At 50.3% G+C, this 12,216-nt stretch overlaps 1 protein-coding gene across 5 annotated transcripts in view; it reads right to left on the bottom strand.

Annotated features, from left to right (window-relative positions):
• The window catches only part of ACSM3 (acyl-CoA synthetase medium chain family member 3), a 33,743-nt gene that overhangs the window by 9,845 nt on the left and 11,682 nt on the right, over positions 1–12,216 (bottom strand). For all 5 annotated transcript variants that reach the window (XR_012647689.1, XR_012647688.1, XM_075010203.1 and 2 more), the window contains 3 exons: positions 9,738–9,894; positions 7,593–7,672; positions 287–410 (listed from right to left, as the gene is read on the bottom strand). Coding sequence is in view for 3 of the 5 variants with exons in the window: in XM_075010203.1 (XP_074866304.1) it covers positions 287–410; positions 7,593–7,672; positions 9,738–9,894 (361 nt within the window). In the remaining 2 variants the exon portion in view is untranslated. The remainder of the gene's footprint in view (positions 1–286; positions 411–7,592; positions 7,673–9,737; positions 9,895–12,216) is intronic.

Genomic DNA, 12,216 nt, shown 5'->3' with positions numbered 1-12,216 from the left:
GTGAATATAAACATTTAACAAAGGCAGAACTTCACCTATGATAAAAATGATTATGCTTCTGCTGTGTATTAAATCCCGAAAGTCTACTGAAGTAGGTGTTCTTTCATTGACTTAAATTGGCTCTGATAAAGGCCTTACTGTTCTAGATAACTAGATTTTTCCATCATCTTGTATTATTGTAAATGATTTTCCCCTCTGAAAGATGGGATAACTGTCTATTATTTTTTCAAACATTTTCTTAGCAGACTGATTGGAGTTTTCTTCTGTGTTTTTAAAGTATCTGTACCGTTTCTGTCTGGCCGTAACCTTCATAGATATCCAGCCCAGTTTGCTTTTTCCACTGCTCCATCACTTCAGGGTTGATTGGCTCCCCGGCACTGACACAGTGTTGCAGGCTCTTGAATTTATAGCTTCGTATGAAAGAGAAAAAGGAGAGTCAGATTTTAAAGGGGTTAAAACTGCCACAGTAAGGAAATGGATATAAAGGGCAGACTCGATTTTTATGTCTACTCTTCCAGTAGAAGTGTGTCAAAAAGAGTTGCTTCTGCAAAGGAATTGGGGAAAGGGCAGATCAGATTGTAGATGACTTGGTTTGCTGTGTTGGCTTATTGCCCTGAAGTATGAGGGTTTATATCCTTTCAGAACTTGTTTTTCATTTGTGTGTGTTTTTAAAGCCTCATTACTATATCCACAGTTTCTCTCATATCTATAGCAATATAAAGTCTTTTTTCACCTCTTGGCCTCAATGATATATTGTGGCAATGAGTGCCAAGGGCAAAATGTTGGCTGCATGAAAAGGCATTCCTGTTGTTAGTCTTGCAAGTGACTCCACGTAAGCAGACTCCTCTGCCTATGCAGAGCTACACTGACTACTCTCAAGCTCTGTGTGCACTGACCCCTGTACCCACACACAGCTTCTGAGGTCAGGAGGTCTCTGTATAGATGTAGCACCTGTGCGGAATCACCTACATGATCAGAATTCCCTTTAGCGTGTTTCCTTTCCACAGAATATATGTGAAAGGTATTTGTTGATCCCAGTTTGTTTTAATGTAATTACATGGAGTTAAACAGAAGATAAATTTGGCATATTGTGAAAGAATACATGTAAAAGTGCAAGTTCAGTATTTTACAAGATGTTAAAAGTAAAATAGTCTTTCTTACCCTAAGCTTTCAATTGGATTTTAACATACAGAAGAGTCTTGACTGTCAGCCCTAATGATATTTTTGAAAGCTTATTTATGCAATAGTGGCATTACTGGAATCACCCAGCTTTGTACACTATACTCAGAGGCTGTGTCTACATGTGTCAGATCTGGAAGGACACAAGCTTCTTCCAGAAGATCTGGGGAATATCCACATGTGTAAGGTGCTCTTCTGGAAGAAATCCAGAAGAAAACACCACTTCTTTCATATCCCTAACACCATTTTCATAAGGGGAATAATGCCTCCTTCCGGAAGATTATTCCAGAAGAAAGCACGTGTGGACACACTCATGGACCACTTCTTCGGGAAGAAGTTATCCACCATGGTGGCTCCACGCTGGAGCCAGGAGACAATCTAGCAAGCGCCTGGTGACTCTATGGTGCCTGCTTCCAGGAGCAGTTAAATCTGCAAGGACCTACAAACCCCAGAGCAGGAAGCAGGGGCTGTGAGGCTGGAAGCACATGCTGGCTGCAGGACCCAGCCTACAGCAACCACAGACTCAACAGCCAACAATTGGATGGCCAGTAGCCAGCCCCGCCCCTCCCCCCCGTGCCCCACAGAGCAGCCTGGGGGAGTCAGATTATGGCAGCGTGGAGGGAGAGCAGCCCTATAAGAAGAGAGCCCCTACCTGGACAGAGCCAGAGCTGCAAGACCTCCTTGCACTCTGGTGTGAGGAAGATGTCCTGAGGGACACGTCAGGGCACCGGCAAAATGCCTCTGCCTGCACCCAACTTGCCACAGCCCTGGCTGCCCGTTGCCATCCTGCCCAGACTGCAGACCTGGTCCAGTGCAAGATCAAGGAACTCTCCCAAGGATGTGTATGGGCCAGGGACAGCAGATGTTGCTCCAGGGATGGTGCAGCAAGGTGTCCCTATTATAGGGAGCTGCAGGACATCCTGGTGGCCAATGACACCTCACCACCTTGTGGACACGGCAGCCACAAACCCTCCCACTGCACCAGATGGGGAAAACGGCAGCTCCTCCAAAGAGGCTGGGGAGGAGGGTGAGACCACCAGCCAGCCCCAGGGACCCTTGGATGACTCCTCCCCCTAGGGGTCCCTGGTAATAGCCCTGGCCTCAGGGGCCAAGCAGCCAGGCCATGTCCTGCTGGGCATCCCTGGACCTATATGAGGTCATGCCAGGTAAGCATGTAGCACGTGGCATCCCCTGGTGGGGGCACACACAGACCCCCCCCCACTTCCCCAATGCCCCACACTAGAGTGCACCATGGGGCCGCAGGCAAGCTGCAGGGCATCCTGCAGCCGCCCCCCCCCCCCCCCAAAGCCCCTGCACACATAGGTCTGCACAGGGGGGAACCCAGGATGCACAGCCACACCCAGCCTCCCTGTGCCCCAGGCACGGAGCCCTCTGTGCCCGACTGCATCCCTCTCGTCCGGTGCCCCATTCCCCAGGCGGGTCTCTTCACAGGTGGCAGCATCCCTGAGGTGAGGGACTGCCCGGGCCACTGTGCCAGGGCTGTGGCCTGCGGTACAAGGGCCTCCTGGGTCCAGCCCAGGCGGAGGTGCCCGGGGGACCAGAGGACTGCCACATGGGGCTTGGCTGGGGCCCTAATCCCCTCTTCCCCACCCTTGCACCCTTACAGCAGCTCCATCCTGGGGACAAGAGAGGCACCGGAGGAGCCTGGGGCCAGCTGGCAGCATGCGAGCCAGAGGTGCTGGTAGTCCCTCAGGTGGGGCACGACCCATGTGCATGGTCACAGCCTGGCAGGCACAGAGAGTCTGCTGCCGGAGCCTGGTGGAGGAGGCAGCAGCATATGTGGCTGCCCTCCATCATCAAAATGATATGGAGAGGCGCCTGGCCCTGGAGGCAGAGGACCTCCGGTGGTGCTGGGACACATGGGGAGAAGTGGTGGAGATGTTCTGCCCCATGTGTGGGCCCCTCATGGCACTCCCCACTATCCCCCCGCTGCCCCCTCCTCCCTCCCCCTGCTTGCACCCCTAACCCCCCCTCCTCTCAACCCCCCTCGCTCTCCCCCCGAGACCCAAGCCATCCCTGCCCTGAGGCCCTAGCTGCTTTCCTTCCCTGGGGTCTTCCCACAGCAGCCCTTCAAGACCTGGGGGCCTGGCTCTTGGCTACAATGGGCACCATAGTGAGCCCCCCCACCCTAGGAACCATCCCCCTGCCGCCCGCCCCACCGAGGCTGTGCCACTGGCTACCCACCACCACCTCCCTGTGCTCCCCACTCCATTGGGGCCCCGACAGAGACCAAGTACCTGGGGCAGGAGAGGCAGCTTTGGGCGCTGGGGCTCATGGCCCTCCACCCATCTCTCAAGTAGGGGCCCCTCCCCTCCCCTCCCCTTCTGCACCCAGTTATTATGCCCCCCCCCACTGCCCAGACACCCCACCCTTGTAAATAGTTGACCCAACTCCTTTGCTTTATGTCAAAGCACTTTTTTTTATTGTTTATGTATACACAGTACTCTAGTTGGATATCTACATAATACAGCTTTGTTTAGCACCCCGGTGTCGCGGTTCATTGGGGTTAGAGGGGTACCTGTGTTGGGGGCCCAGCTCAGAGGTCCCCATGGGTGAAGGCCTCCCAGTGAGCCTCCTGGATGCGGACCCCGTCCTGGTGGAGCTGCTGGTTGGGGGGCGGAGGTGGCTGCTCATACAGGCCAGCCCGCCCTGGTGCTGTGCCCCTTCACACACCTCAGTGAGGTTCTGGAAAGCACAACAGGCGGCCGTGAGCTGCAGGAAATTCTTCGTCCCCACATCAAGGTGTGTGAGGAGGCATCTTAACCATGCCTTTAGGGGCCCGAAGGCACACTCCACTGTGTATCAGGCGCATCCCTGCCGGGCATTGAAGAGCTTCTGGGATGGGGTCAAGTGCCTTGTGTAGGGGCACTGCAGCCACAGCTGAAGAGGGTATGCTGGGTTGGCTACCAGGCACAGCGGGATAGCAACGTCACTGATGATGAGGTCCCGTTGAGCGACGTATGTGCCCACCTCCATCCAGTGGCACAGGGAGGAGTTCCGAAAGATACGGGCATCGTGTGCCTGGCTGGGCCAGCCAACATAGACGTCGGTGAACCAGCCCCGAGCATCCACCACTGCCTGGAGCACAATCAAGTGGTATCCCTTGTGGTTGACGTATTAGCAAGTGCGGGGGGCCAGGGCCCTGATGGGGATGTGGGTGCCATCCAATGTCCCAAAACACTGGAGGAAGCCGAGCTCCGTGAAGTCTGCTACAGCTATTTCGAGGTCCTGCAGGCTCACGAGCCGCTGCATGAGCACGTTGTTGATAGCTCTCATGGCCTGCAGGGGACAGAGAGCATGCACGCTCGTCAGTGTGCCCGGGGTACCCCGACCCCATCCCTGGCTGCCCCCTCCCCCCCATACCTTCCTCCCTATGCCCCCCCCCCGGCAGGGTGCCCCTCCAGAAGTGCACTTGTTTATGGGTGGGATATTGGGGTCCCCCTGTGGTGGGCGCTCCAGCCCCTATATCCAGGCCCCCCTACATGTCCCTGGGGTCCCTGTTGCCCAACACCCCCCAACCCCACTCCGCAAGCCAGGCTGAGGCCTGGAATGTGGCTTACCTCCAGTACGCCAGCCTCCATGGTAGACTTGCCCACCCCGAATTGCTTCCCCATGGAGCGGTAGCTACCTGGGGTGGCCAACTTCCAGATAGCGATGATTAGACGCTTCTCCACTGGGAGAACTGACCGCATCTGCGGAATGTGCCCTTTGCCATGCACAGGTTCCGCTGCCACCATTCGTTGTCCCACTGTGTCATGACCACCCGGTCCCACCAGTCGCTGCTGGTAGCATGGGTCCAGACATGGGAGACAGGCTGTTGGAAGCCCGGCAGGGCCAGGGGTGGGTCAGAGCCCCCAGTGTTCATGCTGCATTCATGCAGCAGGCTGAGTGGGGTGGCCAGGAGGCTCCCCAGCACCCTCAGGGTGAGTCTGCACTGCTGAGGGATCTTGGGGTCCATGGCCAGCACATGGGCTTTTGCAAGAGCAGTGGGACAGTGAGCTATGCTGGGAGCTGCACAATGGGCCTCAGCAGCTAGTGCAGGGAGGGACTGTTTGGGGTGGGCCCTTTAACAGGCTGCTTGGCCGGTGCCCTGGAAGTGCTCTCCTGCCTTACGACTCCATGGCTGTGTCTACACGTGCCCCAAACTTCGAAATGGCCATGCAAATGGCCATTTCGAAGTTTACTAATGAAGCGCTGAAATGCATATTCAGCGCTTCATTAGCATGCGGGCGGCAGCCGCGCTTCGAAATTGACGCTCCTTGCCGCCGCGCGGCGCGTCCAGACGGGGCTCCTTTTTGAAAGGATGCTGCCTACTTCGAAGTCCCCTTATTCCCATGAGCTCATGGGAATAAGGGGACTTCGAAGTAGGCGGGGTCCTTTCAAAAAGGAGCCCCGTCTGGACGCGCCGCGCAGCGGCAAGGAGCGTCAATTTCGAAGCGCGGCTGCCGCCCGCATGCTAATGAAGCGCTGAATATGCATTTCAGCGCTTCATTAGTAAACTTCGAAATGGCCATTTGCATGGCCATTTCGAAGTTTGGGGCACGTGTAGACACAGCCCATCTGAGCCGTTTCCTGCCCTGTTCTTCCAGAAAAGCATCCACGCATGTGTGGATGTGATCTTCCGGAAGACCAGGCAGCTCTTTTGGATGCCGCTTTGTGTGTAGACTCTTTCTTTCAGGAGATGATCTTCCTGAAGACGGCTTCTGGAAGATCTGACACAGGTAGGCCGTTTCTACACAGGCCACTTCCTTCGGAAATGGCATGCTAATACAGGGAGCGAAAGATGCTCATGAGGCGCGGATGCAAATTCCCCATGCCTCATTAACATAATGTCACATGATTTGGAGTCCTGAAGATGTTCTTCTGGACTCCAAAACTCCGTGTAGAAGCGCAGCTGCTGGGGGGGCTTCAGGAAGGAAGTCCTTCTTCCGGAGGCCCCTTCTTCCCAAAAATTTTTGGGAGGAAGGGGCCTCCGCAAGGAGGACTTCCCTCCAGAAGACACCCCCCCCCACCCCCCCCAGAGGTCACGCTTCTGCATGGCGTTTTGGAGTCCAGAACGTCTTCTGGTAACCAGATCATGTGATGTTATGCTAATGAGGCACGGGGAGTTTGCATCCACACCTCATTAGCATCTTTCACTCCCTGTATTAGCATACCACTTCCAAAGGAAGTGGCCTGTATAGAAACGGCCGTAGACACAGCCAAACTGACTTCATACAAACATACTCTTGTTGTATTTATTGTATTCCAGGCATACCAGGAATGGGGGGAAAATATTTTAATTGCTCAACTAGTAGTCTACCTGTGAACTAGGACTACAAATCACAATTTAAGATTTGAAGACCTGATTATAAAGGTGTATTTCCAATACTAAAACTCAAAGTACTGTCAGAGCTGCCAAAATGCTTTTCAAATTATATTATCTCCATGTCTCATATTATGGTACTCTAACTTTATTTCTACAACGTAAAATTCAAAATATCGAGAAACTTCTAGTCTGTTGTTCTATTGGAAACCTTGAGTAACTTAACCAAACTAAAAGCAGAATTTGGCACACTGTTTTGGTAAAATGTGATGATCTAATCTGCTGTATGTTTTAGAAATATGCATCTATCTGTCTGTCCGTCCATTTGTGAGTTTGTTCGTTCAAGAACTCCTAAAAGAAAAGAGCTAGGACCACAAAATTTGGTGTGCAGCTTCCCCTTATCATAGCTTAAAGCTTGGTGTGGATTTGGTTGCACCAGCACAATGGGATATGCCTGGAATCTGATTGTTCCTCATTAAACAGAAAGGGGGCGTGTCTGATAGCAAGGACAGTTATACTCCACAGTGACCACAGGAGGCAGGAAGCACAGGGACAGTTACACTGCAAAGTGACCACAGGGGGGCGGCCACACCAGTATGAGTGTGGCCAGTTGGGGCTCTGCATATTGCAGGCCAATGGCAGTGGGCAAGTGTCCCCTCTGTCCCAAAGCCTCAGCCAAAACCACTCCTCTCCTCAGCCCATGCTCCACACCTGTGTCAGGGAGCCCCCACCACCCACTGATCCCCTGGGAAGCAGCTGTTGGCTGGGGTCTGCCAACAGAGCCCCCACCACTACATTCTGCCCCCTCCCCTGGGAGGAACTGCCAGCAGGGTAACACTGAGCTGGACCCTCAGAGACAAGCCACCAGCCAGGGCCAGGCAATGTAGCCCCTGCTGCCAAGGGCCTACTTCCCACCCTGGCCCTGCTGCCACCCTGCCATCCACAGACTCCAGCTGCCACTGCCCTGAACCGCTCCCCACACCCAATCCTGACCTCCCCCACCCCCCGCCGCCATCCTGAGCTCCCACAAGGACCCAAGCAACGCTATATACATCTGCTAGCATGAAATAGTTTGGTTATATTTTACCTGGTCAGGTCATGCTGCACAAGCATTCGATAAGCAGTCGGAGCAGAACAGAAAGTTGTGATAGGAAATCTGGACAGAGTCTAGAGAATTTGGAATAAGAAAACTGTCAGAAAGTTGCAACCAAAGGTAACAATGTTGCCCGCATTCATTTGACTCCCAAGAAAAACTAAATGTAGATATTTATGTATTTACTAATGTAATAGCTCCAACCAATTTATGAAGTACATGACCATAATGCTGACAAGCCTTGAAAACGCACCTAAGCTACATCTACACTAGACCCTTCCTTTTGGAAGGGGCATGGTAATGAGCAAGGTCAGAAGATGCTCATGAGGTACTGCCATGAATACACAGTGCCTCACTAGCATAATTGCAGTCGCAGGAATTTGAAAGTGCTACTTTTGAAGCATGTGCCACCCATGTAGACGGGGGCCTTTCGAAAGGACCCCCCAGTCTTTGAAAGCCCCTTATTCCTATTTGGTTTTAGGAATAAAGGGCTTTCAAAGACTGGGGGGTCCTTTCGAAAGACCCCCATCTACACAGGTGGTGTGCATTTTGAAAGCAGCACTTTCAAATCGCTGTGGCCACCATTATGCTAATGTTCATGGCAGTGTCTCATTAGCATCTTCCAACCTCGCTCATTACCGTGCCCCTTCCGAAAGGAAAGGGCTAGTGTAGGTGCGGCTCTAGTGTTGAAATCATGAATACTTTTTCATCTTTAAATAGCTTTTTCTTTTGTTTGAAAGCAATGCATTTTATAGTTAGTGCCACATCTGAAGCATCTTGTCTCAGATGGGTTTGCATTCTCTCTGTTTCAAATCATTTCTTTACAGTTAAATGCTTGTGCGTGAAAGCTTCACTTTATGATGAACAGTGAATATTTGCAGGATCGTGTACTGTAACTAGGACTTTTGTGTTGGGGGATTAGTAATTTTATTTTTCAGGGCTTATTTTTAACTGATTTTTTGTAGCGGTCCAAATATCAGCATTTTGGGGGGTTCTTGTATCTATTGTAATGAGTAATGTATATTCTATACATTAATGAGTGTTGAAGCCCCTTATTGTTTCAAATGCAAAATAACACAACACTTTAAAAAGCAGTGCACTTACTCTGAAACAATAGCTCCTGCAACGTCTGTCCTTCAGGCTGGGCCCCACTCCCTGCTTTGGGCATTGTAACCTGGGTCACAGTGTCTCAGTGCCACTCAGCTTTGGCCCATTTGTCCCACCAATATATCAGGAGGATATAGGCCAAATTGGAGTGAGTGGCATTTGAACCTGGCCTGTGAGGCTGCTGCGCTCCTTTCTCAAGTCCACCTGGCAATCTTGTCATGATGGAGGGGTGTCTGAGTCAAACCTGAACGGCACTGTGGCTTTGTGTGCACCAGCTTGCAATGCACAGAAGAGAGGGCTAGGCCCAGCCCTGTGGGACAGGAGTGCCTAATGCAGGGTGAGGTCCTTCTGCAACAGCCCAGTCTCCCACCCCCTCCACCCCAAGGAAAGTTTTGACACCCCTCAGGACCTCCCATCCTCAACGAGGATGCAGCCTTCCACCCCTCCCATAACAACATAGTACTCTTTCAAACAGCACTATTTTAACTTGCACTAAGGACCTGTTAGTGGGCACCAGCAGAGTCTAAACAGACCCATTAATGCATAATATGTTAGCCTGCTTTCATCCCCACAGTACACATGACTACTCCATGCAGATAAACCCTCATATATAAGTAAGCATTTCCAGGATTTTTCTGGTGTTCGCTGCATAAACACTGCTAAGCTTTCTTTCTTTCTTTCTTTTTCTTTCTATTGAGGGTGTTTTATCTGTGTTTACTGGTGAAAACCACAAATCGGAGCCCTAACTATAATGTTTGCTCAGCAACGCACATAAGCACATACTTAAATCCTTTTGATGCCAATGTGATTCAAGCACCTAATGAAAGATAAACAGGTGCTTAAGCAACTTGTTGAATCACGACCTATATAAATATATATCACTACTGAAATGTGGTTGGTGATCTCTTTGGTGAGGGGCAGCAGCCAGACAGCATGCTGTCTGCTGTACAACAGGAGAGGTGAACATCTGGGCAACAGCCCAAAGGAGGAGAACCATGCTGTTAGGAAAATGCCATTGTTCTTGTCACTTACATCTAGAACAGTGATTGGGTCAAAACGTGGCATACTATGAACAAATACACATGCTCCCTGAATCCACGGTGCAAAAATACTACTCCAAGCTGATTTTGCCCAGCCTGTGTCTGATGTATTCCAGAGTATGTCAGCTGAGGTTAAATCCAGCCAGTACCTGAGAAAGAAACATCTGTGAACATTTTTAAATAGAATAAAGACAAAAATGATAACAGCAAAAATATTACTGGGATGAAACAGTCACAGCCTTGTGTTAACTGAGATTAGTGAACAGCTGAAACCCCAACCAAGAGTGAGCCACTGAACATGGCTACTGTGTCATAGAATCATAGGGCTGCAAGGGACCTCAGGAGGTCATCTAGTCCAGCCCCCTGCGTCAAGCAGGATCAACCCCCACTAAGTCATCCCAGCCAGGACCTTGTCCAGCCGGGACTTAAAAACCTCAAGGGATGGAGAAACCACCACCTCTCTAGGCAACGCATTCCAATGCTTCACTACCCGCCTGGTGAAGTAGTTTTTCCTAATATCTAACTTACACCTCTCCCTCTTCAACTTCAGACCGTTATTCCTTGTTCTGCTATCTGACACCACTGAGAACAGTTTCTCACCCTCCTATTTAGAGTTCCCCTTCAGGAAGTTGAAGGCTGCTATTAAATCACCTCTGTCTTCTCTTCTGTAAGCTAAACAAGCCCAAATCCCTCAGCCTATCCTCATAGGTCTTGTGCTCCAGACCCTTAATCATTTTTGTTGCCCTTCGCTGAACCTGCTCCAGCAAATCCACATCCTTTTTATACTGGGGGGGCCCAAAATTGGACACAATATTCCAGACGTGGCCTCACCAGTGCCGAATAAAGAGGAATAACAACTTCTCTAGATCTGCTCGAAATGTTCCTCCTAATGCACCCTAGTATGCTGTTAGCCTTCTTGGCTACAAGGGCACACTGTTCACTCTTATCCAGCCTTTCATCCACCATACCCCTAAGTCCCTTTCCATCGTACTGCTGCTGAGCCAGTCAGTCCCTAGCCTGTAACCATGCTTGGGATTCTTCCGCCCCAGGCACAGGACTCTGCACTTCTCCTTATTGAACCACATCAGATTTCTTTTGGCCCAGTCCTCCAATTTATCCAGGTCCCTCCGGATTCTCTCTCTACCCTCCAACGAATCTACCTCTCCCCCTAGTTTTGTGTCATCCGCAAACTTGCTGAGGGTGTAATCCAGTCCCTCATCCAGGTCATTAATAAAGATGTTGAATAACACCAGCACCAGAACCGAGCCTTGCGGCACTCCACTTGAAACAGACCGCCATCCAGATATTGAGCCATTGACCACTGCCCGTTGGGCCCGACCATCAAGCCAGCTTTCTATCCATCGTATAGTCCAAAGATCCAGTCCATATTTCCTTAACTTACGGACAAGAATGTTGTGGGAGACGGTATCAAAAGCCTTGCTGAAGTCAAGGTATATCACATCCACTGACTTCCCCATGTCCACAGAGCTTGTTACCTTGTCATAGAAGCTAATCAGATTGGTCAGGCAGGACTTGCCCCTTGTGAATCCCTGTTGGCTACTTTTGATCACTTTCCCCTCTTCCAAGTGCTCCAAAACGGATTCCTTGAGGATTCCCTCCATTATTTTCCCAGGATTGAGGTAAAGCTGACGGATCTATAGTTCCCTGGATTGTCCTTCTTTCCTTTTTTAAAGATGGGCACCACATTTGCCTTCTTCCAGTCATCCGGTATCTCCCCTGATCTCCAAGAGTCTTCAAGGATAATGGCCAAAGGTTCAGCAATGACCTCTGCCAATTCCCTCAGTACTCTGGGGTGCATTAAATCCAGACCCATGGACTTGTGCACATATAGTTTTTCTAAATAGCTCAGAACTTGTTCCTTCCCCACAGATGGCTGCCCTCCACCTTCCCATACTGCATTGTCTAGGACCGTCATGTGGACGTTGACTTTGTCCATGGAGACTGAGGCAAAAAAAGCATTGAGTACTTCAGCTTTTCCTGCATCATCTGTCACTAGGTTACCTCCCTAAGCCAGTAATGGCCCCACACCTTCTCTGATAACCTGTTTATTGTTCACATGCCTGTAGAAACCCTTCTGGTTACTCTTCACATCCCTTGCCAGCTGCTGTCATTATTACAGATTGATTAGCTTTGCAATTTTCATGAAAAAATTTATACCAATACAGAGGCTTATGATGTTTCAAGACAGAGCATTCTGAATCAGTATTTGTGAAATTGTAGGGGGTTTAGTTTAGTTTGTTTTTCAGGGGGTAAGAGCTTGTCATTTTACTGACCTTTTATTTGGAGTTCTCTTATCTATAATAACTTGCCAGTCACAGTGGAATGTACAATAGTATCAAAGTTATTTTCCCAAGATAAAATATCCCATGAATCAGTGTAGGCTTTGCAATCTTTGGAGCTTTCACAAACAAAGTTATTTTGGTTTTGTGAGACATATTGAATGAATTTCT

This window comes from Carettochelys insculpta, chromosome 16, assembly GCF_033958435.1.
Source record: "Carettochelys insculpta isolate YL-2023 chromosome 16, ASM3395843v1, whole genome shotgun sequence".
NCBI classification, from domain to species: Eukaryota; Metazoa; Chordata; order Testudines; family Carettochelyidae; genus Carettochelys; species Carettochelys insculpta.
The sequence above is the reverse complement of the archived record's forward strand: the minus strand, read 5'-3'. Positions and strand labels throughout refer to the sequence as shown.